Source organism: Podarcis muralis, chromosome 11 (genome assembly GCF_964188315.1).
Source record: "Podarcis muralis chromosome 11, rPodMur119.hap1.1, whole genome shotgun sequence".
NCBI classification, from domain to species: domain Eukaryota; kingdom Metazoa; phylum Chordata; class Lepidosauria; order Squamata; family Lacertidae; genus Podarcis; species Podarcis muralis.
The window spans coordinates 1,191,196-1,213,355 of record NC_135665.1 but is presented as its reverse complement, the minus strand read 5'-3'; the positions used below and the strand labels follow the sequence as shown (position 1 = coordinate 1,213,355).

At 40.7% G+C, this 22,160-nt stretch overlaps 1 protein-coding gene across 14 annotated transcripts in view; it reads right to left on the bottom strand.

Annotated features, from left to right (window-relative positions):
- Positions 1 to 22,160, bottom strand: part of PIP5K1B (phosphatidylinositol-4-phosphate 5-kinase type 1 beta) — a 116,796-nt gene that overhangs the window by 89,266 nt on the left and 5,370 nt on the right. For 10 of the 14 annotated variants that reach the window (XM_077935907.1, XM_077935911.1, XM_077935914.1 and 7 more), the window contains exons 2-3: positions 7,159 to 7,240; positions 5,675 to 5,758 (exon numbers count right to left, since the gene is read on the bottom strand). The exons of 1 other annotated variant lie outside the window; for it this stretch is intronic. In XM_077935907.1, the coding sequence (XP_077792033.1) occupies positions 5,675 to 5,758 (84 nt within the window). In that variant the 5' untranslated portion in view covers positions 7,159 to 7,240. Of the gene's footprint in view, positions 1 to 5,674; positions 5,759 to 7,158; positions 7,241 to 13,905; positions 13,981 to 21,439; positions 21,463 to 22,160 lie in introns of those variants that run through there. 3 more of the 14 variants (XM_077935908.1, XM_077935910.1, XM_077935915.1) reach the window with 3 other exon arrangements.

Genomic DNA, 22,160 nt, shown 5'->3' with positions numbered 1-22,160 from the left:
AGCCGTCTTTATAGCTGTTTTTATTAGACTTTTAAATTATTTTACCTCTGTTAGAAGTTTTTAATCGTTTTACTTCTATGGTTGGCCTGTCGGGGCCAATATACGTATCAGCAAGGATGAAGACAGCTTCTCTTTTTAAAATGTAATGGTTGTATCTTCAACTTGCACAAGGCTCCCACACCTACACCAGCCAACTGAAGAAAATGGAAGTAAAAGACTGCAGCTCAAATCAATCTTCCAGTACCGTTATATTAAAATACAACTATAAATCTAAAAAGAAGCAGGTTTTGGTGCTGCAATCCTTGAACTCCGAATGAATCACTTTCTAACTCTAAGGTTCCAGTCATATGGAGAAGGCAAATCTGAGTCATGGAACTTCTGATTACATGGAACTCTTTGTTCTCTATTAATATGTTATTATATGTTATTATCCTAGGGACGCGGGTGGCGCTGTGGGTAAAAGCCTCAGCGCCTAGGGCTTGCCGATCGAAAGGTCGGCGGTTCGAATCCCCGCGGCGGGGTGCGCTCCCGTTGTTCGGTCCCAGCGCCTGCCAACCTAGCAGTTCGAAAACACCCCCGGGTGCAAGTAGATAAATAGGGACCGCTTTCTAGCGGGAAGGTAAACGGCGTTTCCGTGTGCGGCTCTGGCTCGCCAGAGCAGCGATGTCACGCTGGCCACGTGACCCGGAAGTGTCTTCGGACAGCGCTGGCCCCCGGCCTCTTGAGTGAGATGGGCGCACAACCCTAGAGTCTGTCAAGACTGGCCCGTACGGGCAGGGGTACCTTTACCTTTACCTTTATATGTTATTATAAAGCAACAGTCAACTCAATTTACCTTTAAGTAGGGCCTTTTTCCAACTTGAGAAAAATATTTAACTTTTTTGCCCCTCCATTGATAAATATTTCCCTTTAGGAATATAATAATCCATAAACACCTGGGATATAATCTGTACAAAGTCAGCAGCTGCTTGAATGCTCAACCTGCAAACCATTGGCTATTAAAATATGCAACAGAAAGAAGTGGAAACAGGCAGAATACAGCCTTAATATTTATAGTTGTCATCTGTAATCAGTAACTATCGTGCAACCTTTGGAACAATGATAAGAACTTCCATATGTGTACCAATTCTAGAAAGGATTCAGATTCTGCTACTCCAAAATGCATCAGCACATTTTTCCTTTTTCACAGAAGTAATACAGTACTATAAATGCCAGTACATGACTGAATTCAGGTTACACATGTTAACAATTCAGAATAAGAGTTTAGGGTCCCCTTTCCTGAAAAAGATACCAGCAGTGCTTTTTTTCTGAGGGTACCAACACTCTTTTTCCAAGCAGAAAAGCACTGTATATCAGTGCTGTCAATGGGTACTCGTCAGGGCGGCTACATATTGCCTATGGGATCAGAGATGCCTCTGAATACTCATTGCTTGTGAGCACATGCAAGGAGAGTGGCATTGCGCTCATGTCCTGCTTGTGGCTGCCCACTGTGCAAACAGGGCTCTTCTTAGTTTCTAACCAGATTATAAGACAACTAACAGGAGTCACAACAAAATTATTACTTTCACAAAATAGAATAATTCCCTGTGCCCCTGGTTTGTACACTAATATTGAGACTGGCCACTGTTGTCTGTTGTTTTGAGATCAAGAACATGTCCCTGAATCCCCTTTGAAAGCAGCAGTCCCTCAGCAAATAACCAGCTGGTGTGGAGAAAGGGTCACTGTAGGGAGAGACTTTGAAGCTGGATTATCAAATCTAAGTGATGTTGGATTTTAAGGAAGTATTTTCCTTTTTAAGAGGTTTTAAGAGGAATGGAAGGGGGGGCAAGTAATTTGCCTATAAACAGGTTTAGAGATTAGTGTCTGGAGCATCTTTAAAAAGTACTTTAGATGCCATTCAGATATAAGATATAAGGTAAAAGGCAAAGGTAAAGGACCACTGGACGGTTAAGTCCTGTTTTTCTTCTTTGGCGATAACTCGCAGCTGAGTAAGATTGTCTTCCCATAAACACGGTTTTAACAGTGAGTCCGTAAGTGACTATGGAGGCCAATTCTGGATCCACACACATCCTTCCAAAGTGGGGACATAGGTTTCCAGGTGGGAGTTGATCATGGTGAGGGTTCACCTTTGGTAAAGACTGTTCTCCAATTGGAGCACTCGCAGGCCAGTGTTTCCCAGTTGTCTGGGTTTATACTACATTTTTTTAGATTGGCCTTGAGAGTCTTTGAACCTCTTTTGTTGACCACCAGCAGTACGCTTTCCATTTCAAAGTTCGGAATAGAGTAGTTGCTTTGGAAGATGGTAATCAGCATCCGCACATGACTAGTCCAACGAAGTTGATGTTGAAGAATCATTGCTTCAACACTGGTGATCTTTGCTTCATCCAGTACACTGGCATTAGTTTACCTGCCTTCCCAAGTGATGTGTAAAAACTTTCGGAGACACCATTGATGTAATCTTTTGAGGAGCTGGAAATGGTGTTTATAAGTGGTCCACAATTCACAAGCATACAGTACAATAGCTTTGTAAACAAGCATTTTGGTTTCCCTGCAAATCTCCTGGTCCTCAAACACTCTGCACTTCAATCGGGAGAAAGCCGCACTCACAGAGCTCAGACGATGCTAGATTTTGGCATCAATGTTAGCCCTTGTGGAAAGAGAACTGCCCAAGTAGGAGAAGTGATCAACATCTCCCAGTGTTACACCATTGAGTTGGATTTGTGGCACTGCGGAGGGATTGTTTTGTGCTTGTTGGTGCAGCACTTTGGTTTTTTGGATGTTGAGCGATAGGCCAAGCTTTTCTTAACCTTCTCCAAAGATATTTAGGATGGGTGCGGCACTCATCTCCACTTTCCAGCCAAGGAAGCTGATGTTTGTCCACAGACAGCTTTTCCGGGTCATGGCCCGCGTGACTAAACCGCTTCTGACGGAAGCCAGAACGCACGGAAACACGGTTTACCTTCTTGCCTTAGCAGTACCTGTTTATCTACTTGCACTGGTGTGCTTTCAAACTGCTAGGTTGGCAGGAAATGGGACAGAGCAATGGGAGCTCACCCCGCCGCGCAAATTCAAACCACCATCTTACAACTGGCTAGCCCAAGAGGCTTGGTGGTTTAGACCCCAGCACCACCCGAGTCCCATTCAGATGTAGCCCTACTGAGGTCCTACTAGGGTCCATGTGAACACTTCTATGTAAGTAGCATAAGTATTACCCTTAAAGATAATGTTTAATGACACTACCTAGAGCCTAATAAGAAACCTCCCTCAAATCAATGTAACCAGTTACATAAATAAGTTTCTGGAAGGTAAACCATTGCATGTAATTACACAAAAACATCTTGTGATTCATTTCTAAGAACAGATATTTCTGTTTATACAGGTAATCTTTCAGAGTGTCTGATTTTATTACTTGTCCAAATAAGTGAACTGCATGACTTACCAAAAGAGAACTGCGGTTATTAAAATTACTATTGCCAGAACAGCACATGGAAAATACCACTAAGTCTCAGGCATATTTGCATGTTTACATTTTATCTTATGGACAATTAGATGCATAGCTGCCAACTTTCAGATTTGAAAATAAGGGATCAGCAGCCTCGAAAATAAGGGATTAGCCGCCTCGCCTGTCCTGGGGACAGTCTACGGGATATCTAACAATCTGGGATAGCAGTGGGAAGCAGCGGGAAACGGCGCTGGAATAAGGGAATTTCCCACACAAAAAAAGGGAAGGTTGATAGCTATGACTAGATGTCAAACCAGAAACTAAAACTTTCCATGTGACTTTTCCCCTTGTTCAACATACTCTCAAAATAGAACAAAATCTCTGCAAATGGTACAATTATTAAGAGATAGTGCAGAATGAAGAACCAAAAAATTTTGTCTTCTGGCAGCAAATTCTGCTTGTTCCATGGATTTTATGGGCCTCTCTGTCACCTCCCATAAGCATCACTGCACCATCATTATGGAAGCAAGTCTGAATACGGAGTTACTCAGCTAAAATTAATTGAGAATCTTTTGATGTATCCATTCCCATGGACCCACCAAGATGCAGATAGGAAAAGCACAGGAAACCTTTCATCCAAATTTTGTCGCTGGATCTTCCATATGTAAGCTGCTTACTGAGTCACAACATCCTGTTGTGGCTGATTTCATGATTGTGGCCATCACTGGGTCGTTAGCAGCCATAAAGGGCTCTGGAAACTACATTTTGTCTCTCCTGGACTTTTCAGAACAATTTGAGAGATTTTCCAATTCCTTAAAATTTAGGCTATTTCTAAATGCAAGTTCAGAGTCTTCTGTTTATGTTAAACTGCAAAATTTAATAGTCATTAAGATAATAGGCCAAGTTTAATTTCCAGCTTTAAAAGTTCTCATCTCTGTCACATTAAACATTCCAGAGAGTAAATATTAATTTGTTTATTTCTACAGGACAGTGTGCTAAACCGAGGGGCTCTCAGGCTGGATGCAAAATAACAACTTTATGTAAGTTGCTTCTCCAAAGGTGCATTTGCAGTCAATCAGTGCATTTTTAAAAAAAAATAAATCAAGTAATCCAAGATTACTAAGCCTTCTCATTGGCTGCTACTGCCTGCACTTTGGATAAGTAACAACAAGCAACAGCAGCCATCAGAGAGGACAAGGAAAGGATCGGGGATGCGGTTTCCGTGATCTTCTCTAACAAGAAAAAGGAAGGCGAGTGGGCAACAAGCTTCCTCCTTGATGGGGAAGGGTAGGAAGGCCAAGGTGAGGTTGCGGCTTCTCCCCAGCTTGTGTGGCTGCTGCATCCAGGAATGAGATGTGTGCAGTGCAGCTGGCTGAGTGCTGAATGGGACACAGCTGTGGGCAACCTGTATCAACTTCATTGGTGTCTAGCATAAAAGCAAGACTAGAAGGAGAGACTAGGGTGATTGTCAGCAGGTTCCAGGGCCCTGTTTGCTGTGAGATTTTGAGGGGTGATCTGTGAGTTGGTTTGGGCCCTTGCTGACAGCTGCCATAGCTTGATGGAGTCCTGGGTGAGAGTCTGGAGTCAGAGAGGTTTTGAGTGGGGAGGTGTGTCAGAAGTGGAAGGAACAGGTATCAGTATATATTTAATAGTAATCTGAATTAACATTTTTACTGTGTATTTTTGTAACATTTGTTGCTTTAGTTACAGATAGGTAGCCGTGTTGGTCTGCCATAGTCAAAACAAAAAAAAATTCCTTCCAGTAGCACCTTAAAGACCAACTAAGTTAGTTCTTGGTATGAGCTTTCGTGTGCATGCACACTTCTTCAGATACACATGTATCTGAAGAAGTGTGCATGCACACGAAAGCTCATACCAAGAACTAACTTAGTTGGTCTTTAAGGTGCTACTGGAAGGAATTTTTTTTGATTTGTTGCTTTAGTTTGCATCACTTAAGAGATATTTTTATATTTTAAGTGGTATAGAAAGGGTCTGCCTAAATTAATAAATGTGGCTGCTAGCCACGACTGGGAGGGAAGCTTTTGTAAATTTAACTCCATATTAAGATGACAACATGTGAACTAGCCCTAAAAGATCTTTGAGACTGCCCCACTCTTGAAATAAATCTTCTGCTTTGGTGTAGTTCATTGGGGGGGGGGGGATTAGAAGTGTCAACATTAGTGTTCTGTACCAGTGTACAATATTTCCGAAAAAGTTACATGCAACAAAAACCTTTTTGTACGTTTTCTCCTCGTTTTGTTTTGTTTCATTTTGTTTTCCGGAAGGAGGATCTCCATTTTCAGATATAGACTGCATCTGAAAAGTTTAAAAAATATATCTAAGGATTTGAATACAAGTTGTATATAATAGTCAAATAATAAAGCAGTAAACATAAAATAAGAACAGCATCAGATCAACACTGGAGTAGAAGTCAGTAAAATGTCAGAAAAAGAGAGGAAGTATATAGCCTAAAAGACAGATCAAATGCCATTAAAAGCAGAAAAGAACACAAAGGACATTGCGGCACCTAAAAGATAATAATAAAAGGTGCCTTGGACTGACAGACCACTCATTAGCTGTGTCCTGGTTCACACATCTAATTAAACCGTATTTTAAAATGAACTATGAATTAATGTGCCTGCTTTTCAACAGTTCCTATGGAGCTCCTCTCCAGCTTGCTGCCCTGCTGCAGATGAAGCAAGCCACAGCCTGGCTTGTCATGCCATCCAAACTTGAGCTCGTAGTTTATTTTACTCTAAGCAAACCACTAGCAGTAAGCCAAGAACAATCAGTGGTTATCCTTCATGGGTTCTTTGGAGAGAAACAAACCGCAAGGCCAGGTCTGGATGACATGACAATGGCTTGCTTCATCTGCAGCACAGCAGCAGCAGCAGCAGCAGGAGAGGAACGCCATAGGGACTTTTGAACAGCATATAACAGTGTTTGTTTGTTTTAAACAATGGTTTAATGCAGTGGTGGGGAACCTCCAATGCTTGGGCCTAATAAAGACTGCCAGACAGTTTGAGATTAACCTGCCCACCTTTCCTTGGCACAGCCAAGTTCAAAAAGGAATTCAAGTTGCAGCTGTAGCTTGAAGTTTCATTCACCTGATAATTACATCATGCTGCAAGGTGGACAGACCCCCTCACAGAGGCCTACCTTGGGTTGATGTGACAGTCAAACTGGACCAGTAATGCTTGTCTTTTATGGTCATAGCTTTAGTTTTAGTCCTCAATGTAAATAGAGGGTGGTGGTAGAAGAACTTAACCACAGACGGCAGCCTCCTCTGAATACCAGCTGCTGAGACTCACAAGTGTGTGTGTTGGGGGGCGGAGTGCTCTTGCACTCAGGTCCTGCTTCTGGGCTTCCCGTCGACATTTGGTTGGCCACTGTGAGAACAGGTTTCTGGACTAGATGGGTCTTTTGCCTGATCCAGAAGGGTTCCTCTTAACAATCTTCTTACTATAGAAGTTACCAGGAAATATATGCTTCTGATTTTAGAGTTTTGATTCAACATTTTTGACACCCAAAAGACCAACGTTGAGCTGAATTACTACAAAAATAAAGCAGGAGGGTACTTCAAAACTGTCCTTGGACCGCAGCACCACAAGTCTCTCTTTTGCTTTCTCCAGCCTACGCCTGAATATACCACCTATACCAAAAGAAGCAGTCTTATAAACTCTGTTAGATTAATACTGTTATTACAAGGAACCTACCTTTCCTAGCTATGTTGCAAATAATCTGGACTTTAGAGAGACAACCAGCCCATTCATGGATGCTGTCAGTTTTTCCAAGACCCTGTTAAAGCAAAACATAGTTAATTGTTTATTCATTTACAGAGTTTATATGCTGCCCAATTAACCATATAAATTATATTATACCTTACATGTGCACACCTAGTTGCAGTGAGCCAATCACAAGTTCCTCATTTCTATGCTCAAATACAGCCTTTGTCCTAAATACAATGTCAAAGTCTCAATGACCTCCTAATTATAAAACATTCTCAGAAGGTGGTAAATCCACAAAATAAAATACTGTGCCTGTCTTGAAGAAAGGAGAAAGGAGATGACTGGGAAAGGGGCAACCAATCTGAATGGACCTGGTTATAAACAGGGTTAGAACTCTTCCCTAGGGGCCCAATCCTTTTACTTCTGCTTCCCATGAATGATTCAAATTCATGCAAATAACTGAATTTATTATACAGATAGGTAGCCGTGTTGGTCTGCCATAGTCAAAACAAAAAAAAATCCTTCCAGTAGCACCTTAAAGACCAACTAAGTTAGTTCTTGGTATGAGCTTTCGTGTGCATGCACACTTCTTCAGATACACTGAAACAGAAGTTGCCAGATCCTTCTATATAGTGAGAAGGTGGGGAGGGGTATTACTCAGAAGGGTGGTGGGAATGGGTAATTGGCAGATAGCTGTGCTGAGCCTGTTGACGACTCTTAACGACTGCAATAGGAAAAAGCAAGGGGTGAGAAGGTGAAAAATGGCTTTGTCATGTATAATGAGATAAGTAGGAGGCTGCTGAACAAGTAGCAAATAAAATGAAGGTAGTTCTTTTGGTCTGAAAGAAAGACTCCTTTATTAGGACTAACCAAAATGTTACAAAATTGTAGTAAGCTTTCCAGTCTATTGGCCAACTGTTACACTGAGGTGTTTTGGTGGGAGGGGTGAAGAAGATGTGTAAAAGTATAACACAATGTTGACAAAGACCATGCTTAAGGCATGGAAAGAAGAAGTAGGCAAATACTGCTCCAAAATCCCACAAACCCCCTCAATGTAATAAAAAAACAATGGGAGGACGACGTAGGCTATGAGATTAACCCCACCTAGTAGACCAGAATGTGGTCCAAACCTCCCTTTAAATCCATATCAGAGAAAAGAACTCACTCTGAAACTCACTGGTGGTACCTAACACCACGGAAAATAATGCTAATATGTCTAGGAACCTCACCAAAATGCTGGAGAGGATGCACCTCCACAGGCACATACTTCCACATGTGGTGGGAATGTCCTAAAATCCAACTCTTTTGGACAACAATCATACAAGAAATATGCAAAATAATTAAGCAAGTATTAGAAGTCACCCCAGAACTGGCCCTACTAAACATCTTCCAAGATAATAATGCCCACTCACACCACAAAGAGCTCATAACCCACCTACTCTCAGCAGCCAGAAACATCATAGCCAGACACTGGAGAGACTTGTCAGGAGGAAGCATGGACCAAAGGTATCAAATAGTATGGGAAACAGCCTTATTAGAAAAACTAACCAATAAACTGAAACTGACAAATAGAAGAAGACGCCTTCACCCTGGTATGGTTCCCCTTTATCACATACACAGTCCAACAAGACAACAACAACAAGAATCCGCCGACAGCATACAAATCAATCTGGCTAGCCTGATTCAAAAATGCACACTCACAAAAACAAATCTCACTACAACCAACGAAAGACAACCAACCACACCCTAGGCCACCCCCAACCTCTCTCACCACCAAGGAAATACAACAAGTGAATAGTTAGAGAACTGACACAACACCCTCCCCCCAAGTAGAATAGAAGCATAACCACCCAACCCCACACACCATTCCCCTTCCCCTCTTCCTCACCCCTCCTCCTCTTCTTCTTCTTCCTAATTGTTTGAATCAATTCATGAACCAAGAACTTATACATTGATCACTAATAATGAAACGTATGTTGTAGATATTTTTTCACATTATGCTATTTTTGTGATATACAAATGACATGAGAAAACCTGGCATGCTTATTTATATAACATTATTCTTATTTATAGGTAAAGGGTAAACGGACCCCTGACCATTAGGTCCAGTCGTGACTGACTCTGGGGTTGGGGCGCTCATCTCACTTTATTGGCAGAGGGAGCTGGTGTACAGCTTCCAGGTCACGTGGCCAGCATGACTAAGCCGCTTCTGGCGAACCAGAGCAGCGCACAGAAACGCTGTTTACCTTCCCGCTGGAGCGGTACCTATTTATCTACTTTGACGTGCTTTCGAATTGCTAGGTTGGCAGGAGCAGGGACCGAACAACGGGAGCTCACCCCATCACAGGGATTCGAACGGCCGACCTTCTGATCGGCAAGTCCTAGGCTCTGTGGTTTAACCCACAGTGCCACCCGTGTCTTGTTTATAAAACCTACCAAAACACGCACACAAAAAACCACACTAATCCACCACTATCCTGAGATACAATCAGCAGCTTCAAAATTTTCCTTCAATAATAGCAAAACATTCATGCTCAATGTGAAAGAGTGGCTAAGTTGTGCTCAATATATCTGGAAATTTTATTCAACAACATTTTTATCCATATGAACATTGCTCTGTAAAATTGCCAAGGTTAAGGAGACATATGGTGAACTCCTGACTTGAAGAACAATTGACCATGCAAGAAGCTCAACCATATAAGAACACGGTTCTGTTAATTGAACTGTCTTGAATGTTGAGATGGGATAGAAATTTGGCTCAGTTTGCATTTAAATATGAAGTTCTCTTATTCACACTTTCCAAAACAATACTGAAAAAACACAGCCATCTTTCAAAATTCACACTTTTGCAATGCCAAGTAAAGTGTACGAAAATGCATGCATACAAATGCATATACAAGTCAAAATAACATACCATGATGCATTATATTAAGGGGAATTGTGTATGCTAGGAGAAATTTGAACTGAAATGCTGATGAATTTTCATGAGAAAAGAAATTCACAAACTAATATGGAAATGTGGACAACTGAACTTAAAATGAAAAGTAACAGGGAAAGTGAGAAATAGAGAGAAAGAGAAATGGATAGATTCAGCCACCCCTACTTGCATGTCTGAAACTTTCCATCTCTTCTGTAGACCTGGACAAAGTTTTAGCAGGATCCGGATGCAGAAGTGTTCTTATGCAAATTCGTTTAGGCATCCCACTATGCTGTTATTCTTGGGAAAGTATCAGTATGTTCTCCGACAGGGCTGGAAGACTGCCAGTCCTCCTCAAGTTCAACATTTGCTTGGTAGGCATTTTTTACTAACTCAGTTTCTTTAAATATTTCTGCTGCCCAGTGAGTGTGTCACATTCCTGCACAGTTACAGAAGAGATTCTGCAACTAAAATGCACACCCACCCACCAATTCTTGCCACTTTGGTGCAGCCCTCCTTTGAGTCTAACAAAAGGGAAACTCCTGGAGTGTCACAGTTTTTGATCTCTGCCTCCTAACCACCTATCTAGCTGAGATTAAAGAAATGCTGGGAAAAATGTGTTTCCCCCCCCAAACATGGACGCCCAGAATAAGAGCCTCATGTTCAGTAAACATGGCAGACATCTAATAGAGGTCTAAATTGAAACTCTTTCCTGTTAGGCTCTGCTCAGATGCTGCACCCATCTGTAGTCAGATCCCCTCTGGTATAATAGGCTACTAATAAACCAGAAAGAGCACAGTTCCTGGTTTCACACATGCAAGTAGCAAGGGCCCACTTAGCCTTTATAAATCTACACCACATGAGGGGTGAAACTCATATTTCCTCAGATATCAAGTATGCAACACGGTTTTGCATACTCCAGCTCATGAGGACCTGAAAAACAGAGAACACTATCAACTGAAAAGGAATGCCAGTTATAATTATGACAAACGTAATACTGATTACAACCAGTAAAATGCCTCTGCAGCATAAAATCTGCAAATCACATTTTCTCAAGCACAACTGTGTACCCTGAAGAGCTTGCTACAGCTTTAATAGCAGTGTTCAATAAGTATTTCCTTATAGCATTATCTGGTCTATGTAATAGCAATAACTGCATAGCAGAAATGTGAATTATTTAAAGTGAATTTTAATGATACTAAAGTCATGGAAACTATAGCTTATTATTGTTAGCGCCATCGTCTAATGGCGGATCCCCTCTGAGCTCCGGAGGCAATCGGCTCAGTAGGAGACGGGTCCTGCCGCCGCGGCGACGCGGGGACCCTCAGAAACCACAGGCGTCGAAGCCTGTGGACCTGGTGACTCGGCGGGCACCATTTGCGCCCCCCCGACCCGAGAAGGAGCCTTTTTAAAGGCTTCGGAACGGGGGACGGGGAGTGGCGTGGTGCTGAGAGTCGACTGCTTCTCCTACGGAGTGAAGCCGCATGCCATGGTCGGAGAGCGCTGACTTCTTACTTTGAACATTTGGACTAAAAGTAACAACCCGTGAGTAATACGGAATTTGGATTTATAAAAAGAAAATTTTTGTTTAAATTCGGCACGATCGGGGAAGGCGCAAAGAGGAAGTCCGTCTCCCCGCCTTGTAAACAACTTGAAGCAAGGACTAGATAACTAAGGTCGAGAGAACATCTTCTTTTTTATTGGCTAAAGTTATTAATTGCACGATTTGGCAGTGTAAGCAATCTTGCTGGAGGATAAGAGTTAATTTGGAGAGCTGAAGTGCTACCCCCCCCCCCCGGGACCCGGGAGTGATCCACGAGAGAGAGCATGTTGAGGAGACATAGAAGATTTTGACAGCTGTCAAACTAGCTGTCAAAGTTGGAAAAATAGAGAACATTGTTTCTGTTGTCTTTGCTGGTTATATTTGTTACAATATAGTTATAAATTGTTGGAAACAAAGAAGAACTGAAACAAGTTAACTTGACTTTTGGGTTGGAACTGGAAAGAATACTAAATAACCAGAATCCCTCTAGAGGGGGTTCAGGGACATTACAAGAATGGCTGCAAGTGGAAAAATACAGGCGGAACTAGACAAGGTTTTTTTTTCTCTTGGGAAAGTTGCAAGAGCAAAATGATGTTTTGGCTACAAGTGTCACAACTTTGAAGTCAACAGTAAATAAACTTACTGAGCTGGATAAGGACTTGACTCAAAAAGTCTACGCAGCTGAACAAGAAAAGAAATCTGAGAAACTTGAGGAAGTGGAAAAAGAGATATATGTTGATCAGGAGGAGCAGGAAGGAGAGGCCGTAATGCAGCAGATGGCAAAGGAGAGCCAGAGGCCTGTCAAGATGGATATAAAGGAAAATAAGAACTGGATGATGAAAATCTGGTTTGAATTGAAGAATGAAGAATGGAGAGATCTCCTCTTGTGGAGATCTGAAGATCTATGGATTACAAATTTGATCAAGGTGGAAGCTGGAGCTTTTGGGACATTTGGATTTAAAAGATTAAGAAACAAGATTTGAGCTCCACTTTTAAATATGGAGGTCTGGCTGGAAGAAATATGGACATTATTGGGACAAAGCTTCTCCGAGATTTGGTGTTTAATACAAAGGACTATAAAAAAAACCCGGCAGAGAGGAACTGAGAGAGAATTAAGAGCCTCGGACGTGAGGTCTCCAGGCTGATAGCAGATAGACTGATGGACATTGGTTGGGGATCGAAACCGGGAAAGGGTGGGGTGGGGTTTGGGAATCCAAAGGGTGTACAATTATATTCTGATTCTTTTTATTTTGTTTTGTTATTAGTATAAAAATGGGGAATTCGTGGAAGGGAATTTGGGTTGACCTTAGAAAAAGGTTTTAGAAGGAGTATTGACGTATAAAGACTGATGTATATAAGGAAAAATTGGATACATAAAATGAATTAAATATAATAATGAACTAAATATAATAAGGTTAAAAATTGGGGACAAGAACTTGTTGAACTAACAATTGGAAATGGAATACAAGAAGGGGAGGCGTGGGGAAGTCGTGGAAATAGGTTATTGAAAATAAGGATTGTAAATGATGAGTGTTTTTAATTTTTTTCCTTTTTTCTGGATTTTTTTTTTTAAATTTCAATAAATATCTTTAAAAAAGAAAAGAAACTATAGCTTATTATTAACAAACTCAAAATCATAGTACAGCTAAATCATTCTCCCCCCCCCCCCCAGGAAATGGTCTGCTAGTCTCAATTTCTATGATGGGCAAATGTGCTAAAAATATCAAATATCTTTTAAAGCTCACATACTGAATCTCTCTAGATAATTCTCAAAGCTACACAGACAAGTGTAAAGGATAGCAAGATAAAACTGAGTATCCCCAGGCTTCAAGTTCAGAATCACTAACACAAACTGAGTTCTGAAAGGTCAGATACATGGTGAAATTCACAAGAATGGCTGAGGGCAGGAATGGCCAGCTGGCAGCCTCAGAGCCGCCTGAGAACTCCAGCAGCCCTTTTGCAGCTCTGGAAAGATGAAGAAGCAGCCTGACTAAAAAGCAAACAGAACTTCGAAGCACATGACAAAAGTGATCATTTGCTACAAAACAAAGGTAAGACAAAACAAAAATGCCCTGTCCCAAAGGAGCAGCCAATTCACATCAAATGGGAAATTAATTATCCTCTCCTCTGTAACACCAGTCCTGTCATATCCAGAACCCACAGCATCCAGGCTTCTGGAAACAACACAGTAATGGAGGCTGCAATCCTATGCACACACTGGGAGTAAAGGTCACTTAACTCAGCTGTGAGCTTTTTCTGCAAATGCACCACTTACCATGTTTTCTGGGGGTTAAAACGTCCCCCTCCTTAAAATGAAATGAGGCAAAGAGCAAGCTGACAGTAGCCTGACCTGCAAAAATGAGCAGATGATTATATTAGCTCCATGTTATGAAAACTCACACCTGCTTATTTCTGCAGATCAAGCTGTTTGTTTAAAAGGCTGGGTTGGGTACAGGCATTGCAACCACAAGGAGAAGGAAAGGTCTGTCCCATCACAAGAGTATCATATACTATGATTTATATGGTCAGAATCTAAGTTAATGAAACAGGGAAGGATAAAAGATATTTGTGCTTTGTGTTTTTTTACAAGGACAGCTGCAAACATCACTACAAATACTGTAAGCACATACACATCATTCCATTTGCTAACTAGAAGAAATTTATATACAAAAGATCCACAACATTTTCAGCACCTTGTTAAGTTTTATATCCTTCTTCGTGCATTTCAGTTGCTAAATAAGTACATAAAAGAAAGTAACTTGAAAATGATGGCTTTGCTGGGTTTTAGGGCTGTCACCTAGTAAAAGAAATATCAATCATATGGTTTTCATTAGTCAATTAATTCAGCTAGGTATCTGCATATTAAAAAAAATAGCTCTGAAGGAAAAATAGCATTATTTTCAGTGATCCATAACCAGAAGTAGCAATGGAAGGTGCAAGCCACCTCTGACTTTGTTTGTTTGTTTAATTTGGATCAGAGAGTAGCGCAGAATCAAGAATGGCCTGGCTGACATAATGCTGGCAAGTGCCTACGTTGTTAAGACTATATAACCCAATGCTGGCTATGTTCCCATTCCAAGCAAGGGCAATTTTCTTGTCTTTCCTCTGAACTGGCTTTGTATCATCAACATAGAACAAAATATGACAGTGACAATGCCACACAAAGCCAATTCAGAGCGACAGTGGAAACAATGCCATCACTCTGAGTTGGATTTGCAATATATTTATGCTCACTACATGATCCCCAATTATTAGAGATCACATTCCCAGTAATCTATGTGTGAGCAGACAAATTTAACAATTGATTAATGTGGGGGAAGCTTCACTACTCCATATATTCCTCACTCTTTAGCACATATACATGACAGAAACGTCACACCAAACTATTGTTTAAAAAGGTAACTAAGCAAACCCATGGTAGAAAATCTTTCTCCTTGGTAAGCTTGATCTGTACTGGGCTGGGGAAAAATGTAATATAAACCACAATTACCATAAACAGATTAAAATAAACTTATTAGATTTTGATTACACAAGGTGAAATCAATTTATTTTCAGAAACAAATATATATGTATCTGCAGAGGACTGATACCTCTCAGAAAGGATCGATAAGCAATCAGTTTCCAGAGAACACTTTGGCCAATTTATTTTGGATAAATGAATGGTGTTTCTTATATCCAAGTAAGAACTTGTCTGAATACAGAAGCCTCTGAACAGGATGTTGCCTCTCCCAATGGAAATAAAACATACTGAAGGGAATAATACATATTGAATCAATTCTGTACATATACAGCTCTACAAGATTATGCAAAATGTAAACAATGAATACAAATACTGTTTTTTTTTCTTCACATACATGAATTTGTGTTCACGAAAATAAAAAAAAGAAATACAAAGGTACAGTCATAAGCTAAGAACTGCTGTGCATTCGCCATAAATCTAAATTAAGAAGAAAACATTAAATTGAATAAGACCTGATCCTTTGTTACAAACAGACGTTCTGAGCACTTAAGGGGATTTTAAGAAACATAAGTCCCACCCTTACCAGCCTCAAAAAAGAAGCAATAGTTAATCTTTGTATAACCTTTCAGTTTTAGCTCACCATTCAAGAGCTGGAGATAGAAGAATTGGCAGGATCCAAACAACTGCTTACCTCCAGCTGCAATCCCCAACCCGCTCCTGCCACTGGAACAGCATTTCAGAGACACCCCCTCAGCTCTTTTTGCTTGTGGGAGGCAGGGAGAGAGAACAGTGGAAATATGAAATCCTGTTCCATAAGTGGAATGCTCCTTGCAGTTATTCTGTATAGCTATGGTTTCTCACAGTGTGCATGTTCATTGACTACAGTGGGATAAGATGTGGGGGGGGGTCACAATGCCTCTATTGTGTCACCTACAATTCTGACCTGTCTCTGGCCAAGTTCCTTTTGACTAATAGAATAAAATATGTTTGTATTTCTGTTATGTCTGCTTCACAATGGGTATGATCAGTACAGCTGTTTGAATATTTTCAAAGATGCAGCCAACTTTGGAATGTTCTTTTGCTACAAAGAGCCAGGCATAATAAGATTTGTGATTGTAGAAGGGTGTGGGAGGAAGACTAATTAGACAGGACCCTCTCTAGCCATGGGATTAAAAGAAATAGACTAATCACCAGAACATCTCTTGTCTATAAACAATCACAGTGTGAGGCCCGTCCAGAAGAAAGTACCAGCAAATCAAAGACAATGAAAGGGGAAACAGCACTGCCATCCAGATGTTGCCATGGCTTTTTTAAAAATTGCATTTTATTAAGGTGATTTCAGTTAAAAGAAAAAAAGTGATACATGAAAAAAGAAGAAAAAGTGAGAGGGACAACAACAACAACAACACATATAAAAGCAAAAATGTTGCCATGGCTTAAGATTTTCGTTAGATTCTAACAGACCGAGGAGGTTTGTCTTTATGCGCAAGATTCAGTATAGCCTGACTGAGTGTCTGCTCACACAAGGCAGCCTCCACCTGAGCAATAGAGCTTTTACTTTCTCTCCTTTCCCCCCAGTCCCCCACACCCCCAAAAATCTGCTCAGTAGGACTGGGGTGCAGGGGGCGTTGAAGGGGCAGTTGCACAGGTGGATTTTCTCTGCACAAGCAGGACATCACTATCACCCATTGTATTTTGTTAATTATGAAGATACTAAAAAGCACAAGATGCAGAAGTAAATCTACGTAATGTTTCAGAATACTACAAAGAACACACAGTACTTTTAAACTGTGGCAGAAGAATAAAACTCTGCTGTTTTAGCTATCATGCAAATTTGCTTCATATGATGTCGCAAAGTGACCCAATGGAGCACAGAAAGAGCTGAGCATACCTTCCATCCCTGCATGTTCCTTGCAGTCACAGAAAGACCTGCCCACACAGCTAGCCTAATTCTACTCTTCAAGAGCAGGAGGCTAGCCTGTTTGTCAAGCACATGGAAACCGAAGAGACTACATCTTTGCCACTCCATGGCCGCATTTTAAGGGCTTAGTTATGTTCTTGACTTGTAACAGGGGTTTTAGTTAGTGTAGGCGACTGGCACAGTGCAACCTGAAAATCTGATTGTAGCTTTTAAGCAGCTAAACTAGGGAACAAGCAACTCTATTCTGTTCTGGGAATTCAACAAAATTCACTGAAAATGTTATTTGAGACTCTTGACAAAAATATAGTAGTAAAGTGTAAATCTGAGAATTACAATGGGTTCTCCCTTCAGTTATCTCTGAAACTCCAATAGTACCAGAACAAACCTGTTTATTCATGCTTATATTTTGAATATGTTAAGGTGGTCTATAATATCTTGCACGAGAGCAAACCTATCTTAAGCAGTAGAGTGTCACTGTTTCTAGAACAGTGACTAGAAAATGAGTGTCACTGAATGCATTACATATTTCCAATTAAATATACTTAGTCAAGGCTGTAAAAGCAGGACCAAAATTAATGAAGTTCATACCCAGAAACATGAGCTGAGTAGGAATCCTTAAGCAATATTTTCACTGTATGTCCCCTTTTTATGGAGGAATCAAGTCCATTCAGCTATTTATCTGTACACCGTGGGAGAAACTGAGGGGCAAATGGGATACTGGCTTATCTTAAAAAAGTGAACCAAAACCTGCCCTTCTCCCCCACTCTTCTTTCAATGTGAGGGTAATTACAAAATCACAAATGCAAATATGTAGTGTGGATGCATGCTTGCATCCTGCAGGATAGGTAACTTAGATTAAACACAGTAAGCAAATCCTCCAGCAGTAGTGGTACCTCCAACATCTGCTAACACCAGCTTTGGATATTTAGCCTTTTGCTCCTGAAAATGGAAGTATGCTATTAATCCAGGTTAGATCCTTCTGAATTTGCCTAGACTAGTAATGGAAAAATTCACCCTTATTTAATCAGGTACAACTTAGCACAGCATGAAGCAGCTCAGATATCATTTCTTCTGTTTGTTTTTCACATGATGGTGAAATGCATTAATGGTACCGCTTCCTCATGAATATGCTGAGCGGTGAGTGCAAGCAGTGGCTGCAATCAGAATGGTTCCTATCTGCATCTGAATATGCCCACAGGAACCATTCTGATTCTGAACCATTCTGGCTCACGCTCTACAAATGCAGTAGAGAACCAAGTAAGCACCTGGAGATTTCGTTAAAGCTTTCACCATAGGACGAAGAGCAGTTTGTCTTCCCAAAGTCATGGAGAACATTCAGTTGGGTGGTTTTTAAAAACTAATAAAGGATGTTCATATGCTCAACAGCTGGCTGAAGACAACATGGTTAAGGAAGGGTGCCAAGTCACTGTTAAAACCAGGTCAAGGATCAAGGTTCGTAAACCACAAACATGTCTTCAGACTGTGGTTTGTTGGCAGTAAACAAACCATAGTTGAGCTGTTGGGCAGGGTTTCATACAATCAATCATATAAACCATCATTCAAATAAACCATGGTTTAGTGCTACATGCAAACTAAGCCACCATCTTCATAATTGTAAAATGGAACATATAACAAATAATTCAATAAAGAGTTTAGTCTAATAAGGGACAATTGTTTTCTAATATTTGTTCACTGACAACCTACTTTCAGAAGCATGTGCTAAGATACTTTACAGCTAGTGCTAAAGTAATCTTTGAGAAAAACTGTTGAAATAATGATACCTTTGAAGTCTATTTAAAGGTAACTTGTGTCTCATGCTATTTTGCATTTATTTGTGCTCATTTAAAAACATGCAAGATACTTAGATAAATTAACTAATAACCCATGTACATACACTTCACTGTACAGTATACCTAATTTGCTGATAAATGATAATCATCTTTTGCTTGTTTCACTATTTCTAACAAATATGATTGAAACTGGGGAAGAATTTTAATTTCTACATGATATAAAGCATTTAGGCAGTTGTCACATAAGACATTCTCTGTCATTATTAATCTTTCACAAGTTGATCAATGTAACATTAAAGGTAAAGGTACTCCTGACCACTAGGTCCAGTCGCATTTTACTCTGCGGTTGCGCGCTCATCTCGCTCTATAGGCTGAGGGAGCCGGCGTTTGTCCGCAGACAGCTTCTGGGTCATGTGGCCAGCATGACTAAGCCGCTTCTGGCGAACCAGAGCAGCGCACGGAAACACCATTTACCTTCCTGCCGGAGCAGTACCTATTTTTCTACTTGCACTTCGATGTGCTTTCGAACTGCTTGGTTGGCGGGAGCTGGGACCTGTTGCGGGGATTCAAACCGCCGACCTTCTGATCGGCAAGACCTAGGCTCTGTGGTTTAGACCACCCACGTCCCTCTATTTAGTAACTCTATTTAAGCTGCAATTCTGCATACACTTACTTGAGAACAAATCTCATTCAACACATACTTTTGATGCAAGATCAAGCAGTTTCTGAAAACAAAATTTTTTGTAAAAGAATAATCTTTTCAGGGCTTGCTTGAGCAAAAGATTAGCTGTGATGATTATTTTCGAACAGCAATGCTCAGAGGGACCATCTAGTTTCTGTCTTACAAAAGGTGAGAACAGCAAGGTTTTACACCGCACCTGCCCTCATTGCTGAAAACAATTTATATGAACTGACAAGCTATGTTTAGCTTAATGATAAACAAGTGATACACACTTAGAACATTTTCAAGTTCTTAATTCCCTGGCTACAGCAAGAGGACACCGCATAATCAGCAAGGCAACAAGGCTTTTTCAGATAAGGTTTTTTTCCTGCCAAGGTTCAACATACTGCAATGAGATGGGGAGGGTGCTGTGCATTATCTCTCAAGGATCCTCCCCCTACAATCCTGTAAACCTGGTTGTAAAGAAAGATTGCTAGAGTGGGTCAAACCAGTTGGGCAAGTTTTGCCTGCTAGGATTGGTGCTGATGGGCCTGAATGCCTAATTTTTGTAAAGCTAAGAAAACGGCCAAAGATGGCATGGGACATGCCTGCCATTTAAAGAGGAAAGGAAGAAATAAAATTTTAGTTTTAGAAATGGTGTTGGGAGGTAGAGAAGGAAGGGGATCTGAAAAAATAGGAAACTCTATTCAATATTTAACAGATGCATTCATTTTGTTCAAGTGTACCGAAACAACTTTCTTATTCTTAATAAAATCCAGTATTTTAAAAAAATCACAAGGTGACTTGCTTTTGCGTCAGTATTCTCATGAAACTACAAACAGTAAAAATACTTCCATTATTCACTGTCCTGGTATCTGCAAACATGATCTAGAAACACTAGTTATAGCTTTGTCAGAAACAAGTTATAAAACAGCAACATAAAGAGCACAGTATACAATTCCCACATGTATTTAATATCTAATGAAAACTGTCACTAGCAAAGCTCTCAATTCAAACTTGTTAAAACTGGTAGTAGAAGATTTATACTCCTGCAGGACTCTGCAATAGCTGCTTCTACAGTAAAGCACCACTGAAGATATCAACACTACAAATTTAAGGGAGAACTGCCTAGTGTGAAGTCAACTGACTATTTCAATTAAACAATTAGATATTGTTTGTAGTAAGATTTGTTTCATTCCATGGGTACAGTTCACACTATAGACAGCAAGACTTCCTAACAGGATCAACACCACACAACTCAAATGCTACCTAGAAAGTCTTACAATTAAAATGTGAACTTTTAATATTTAAAATCTATCTATCCACTGCAAAATGACACCCAGATTTAAGCTACAACTATCTAGTTCTTATGTCAGCTTTAACTGGCCTGCCTAGAGAACCAAAATCTTTTGCTGTAACAAACCACTTATGACAGACAAGTACAGAAATTTGTAGAAGCTCAAAGTTCAGCCCCTACGATATACAGTGGGCCCAACCACTTATGTGAGGGTTCGGTTCTGGGAGTCTACCCCAAATCATGTAAAGCCAGGAGCCCCTGGAACCTTTCCCCATGCAGCACCTTCCTTACCGGCCTCTGCAGGGACACCCAAGGGCTCCGGGAGCATCCCAGGGCCTTCATGCGCCTCCCCAGAGCTCAGGAAGGAAGGCTCTTTCCACAGCAGGTGCCACTCCCCCATTCATTTATTTATTTTGGGGCTGTGCACCTACAGTCACAATCATGTAAGTAAATTACACGCAAGTGTCATGCCCACTGTGTTACAAGTCAAGTTATTATTTCAGCATTGCAGGGGGTTGGACTAGACGACCCTTAATAAATAACGGATTATTTTTGCATAGCATTTTTATTTTACTCCACTTATGAATCACTCATCTCAAAGTGATTAGCAATAAATCGTTATTAAACAATAAGAATGTATATGTAACAATTTCACATGTTTTAAAGTAGCCATAACTTACCCACAAGAACCGCAAAACCCTCTGGGTTAATCTTCCGCAAGACTCCGAAAGTGGATTAACTGACACTTTTTGACTCATTGCATCCCTGGCCTCTAATTTTCTTTCTATTGATTCTGTTTGCATTATGTAAAGAGCAGACAAGGAAGGGCAGGTATAAACAAAAGAAAAGTAAATCAAATAACACGGTGAAGGTACACACGGATACTTGCAATTCTCTTCATAAAACTTGGGAGGTAGACCTGATCCATGGATCACTCCTGCGGCTGCAGAGTCATTTCAGCTTAGTGTTTGTCTGCAAGCAAGAACAGGTCTACCTCTCAAGTTTTATGATAGGATTAGCAGCAGGTCCTTAAGGAAGCACAAGAGATGTTTAAGCTGAGAACTGTGAGTTACAAGTAACATTTTGTTAGTCTGCTGGGCTGGTCCTAAAGGAGGGATGGGCTAGGTCTCATATGACCTTGCTGATTCAAGCATGTTGTGCTGATTCAAGATTTAGATGTGCAACCTGAGTGGCTGACACAAACACACAAACAGCTGTATTATGGCTTTGGGCTGTTGACAGCCTGACTCCCTCCCTCGACAATCTTTGCGGAGCTCTGGCCCAATGGTTGCCAGTGGCTTGATTTGAATTAATTTTATAATGAATGATTTTAGAGTGTTGTTTGTGTTGTACTTTTGTACTGTTTTATTGTTGTTAGCCGCCCTGAGCCCGGCTTCGGCT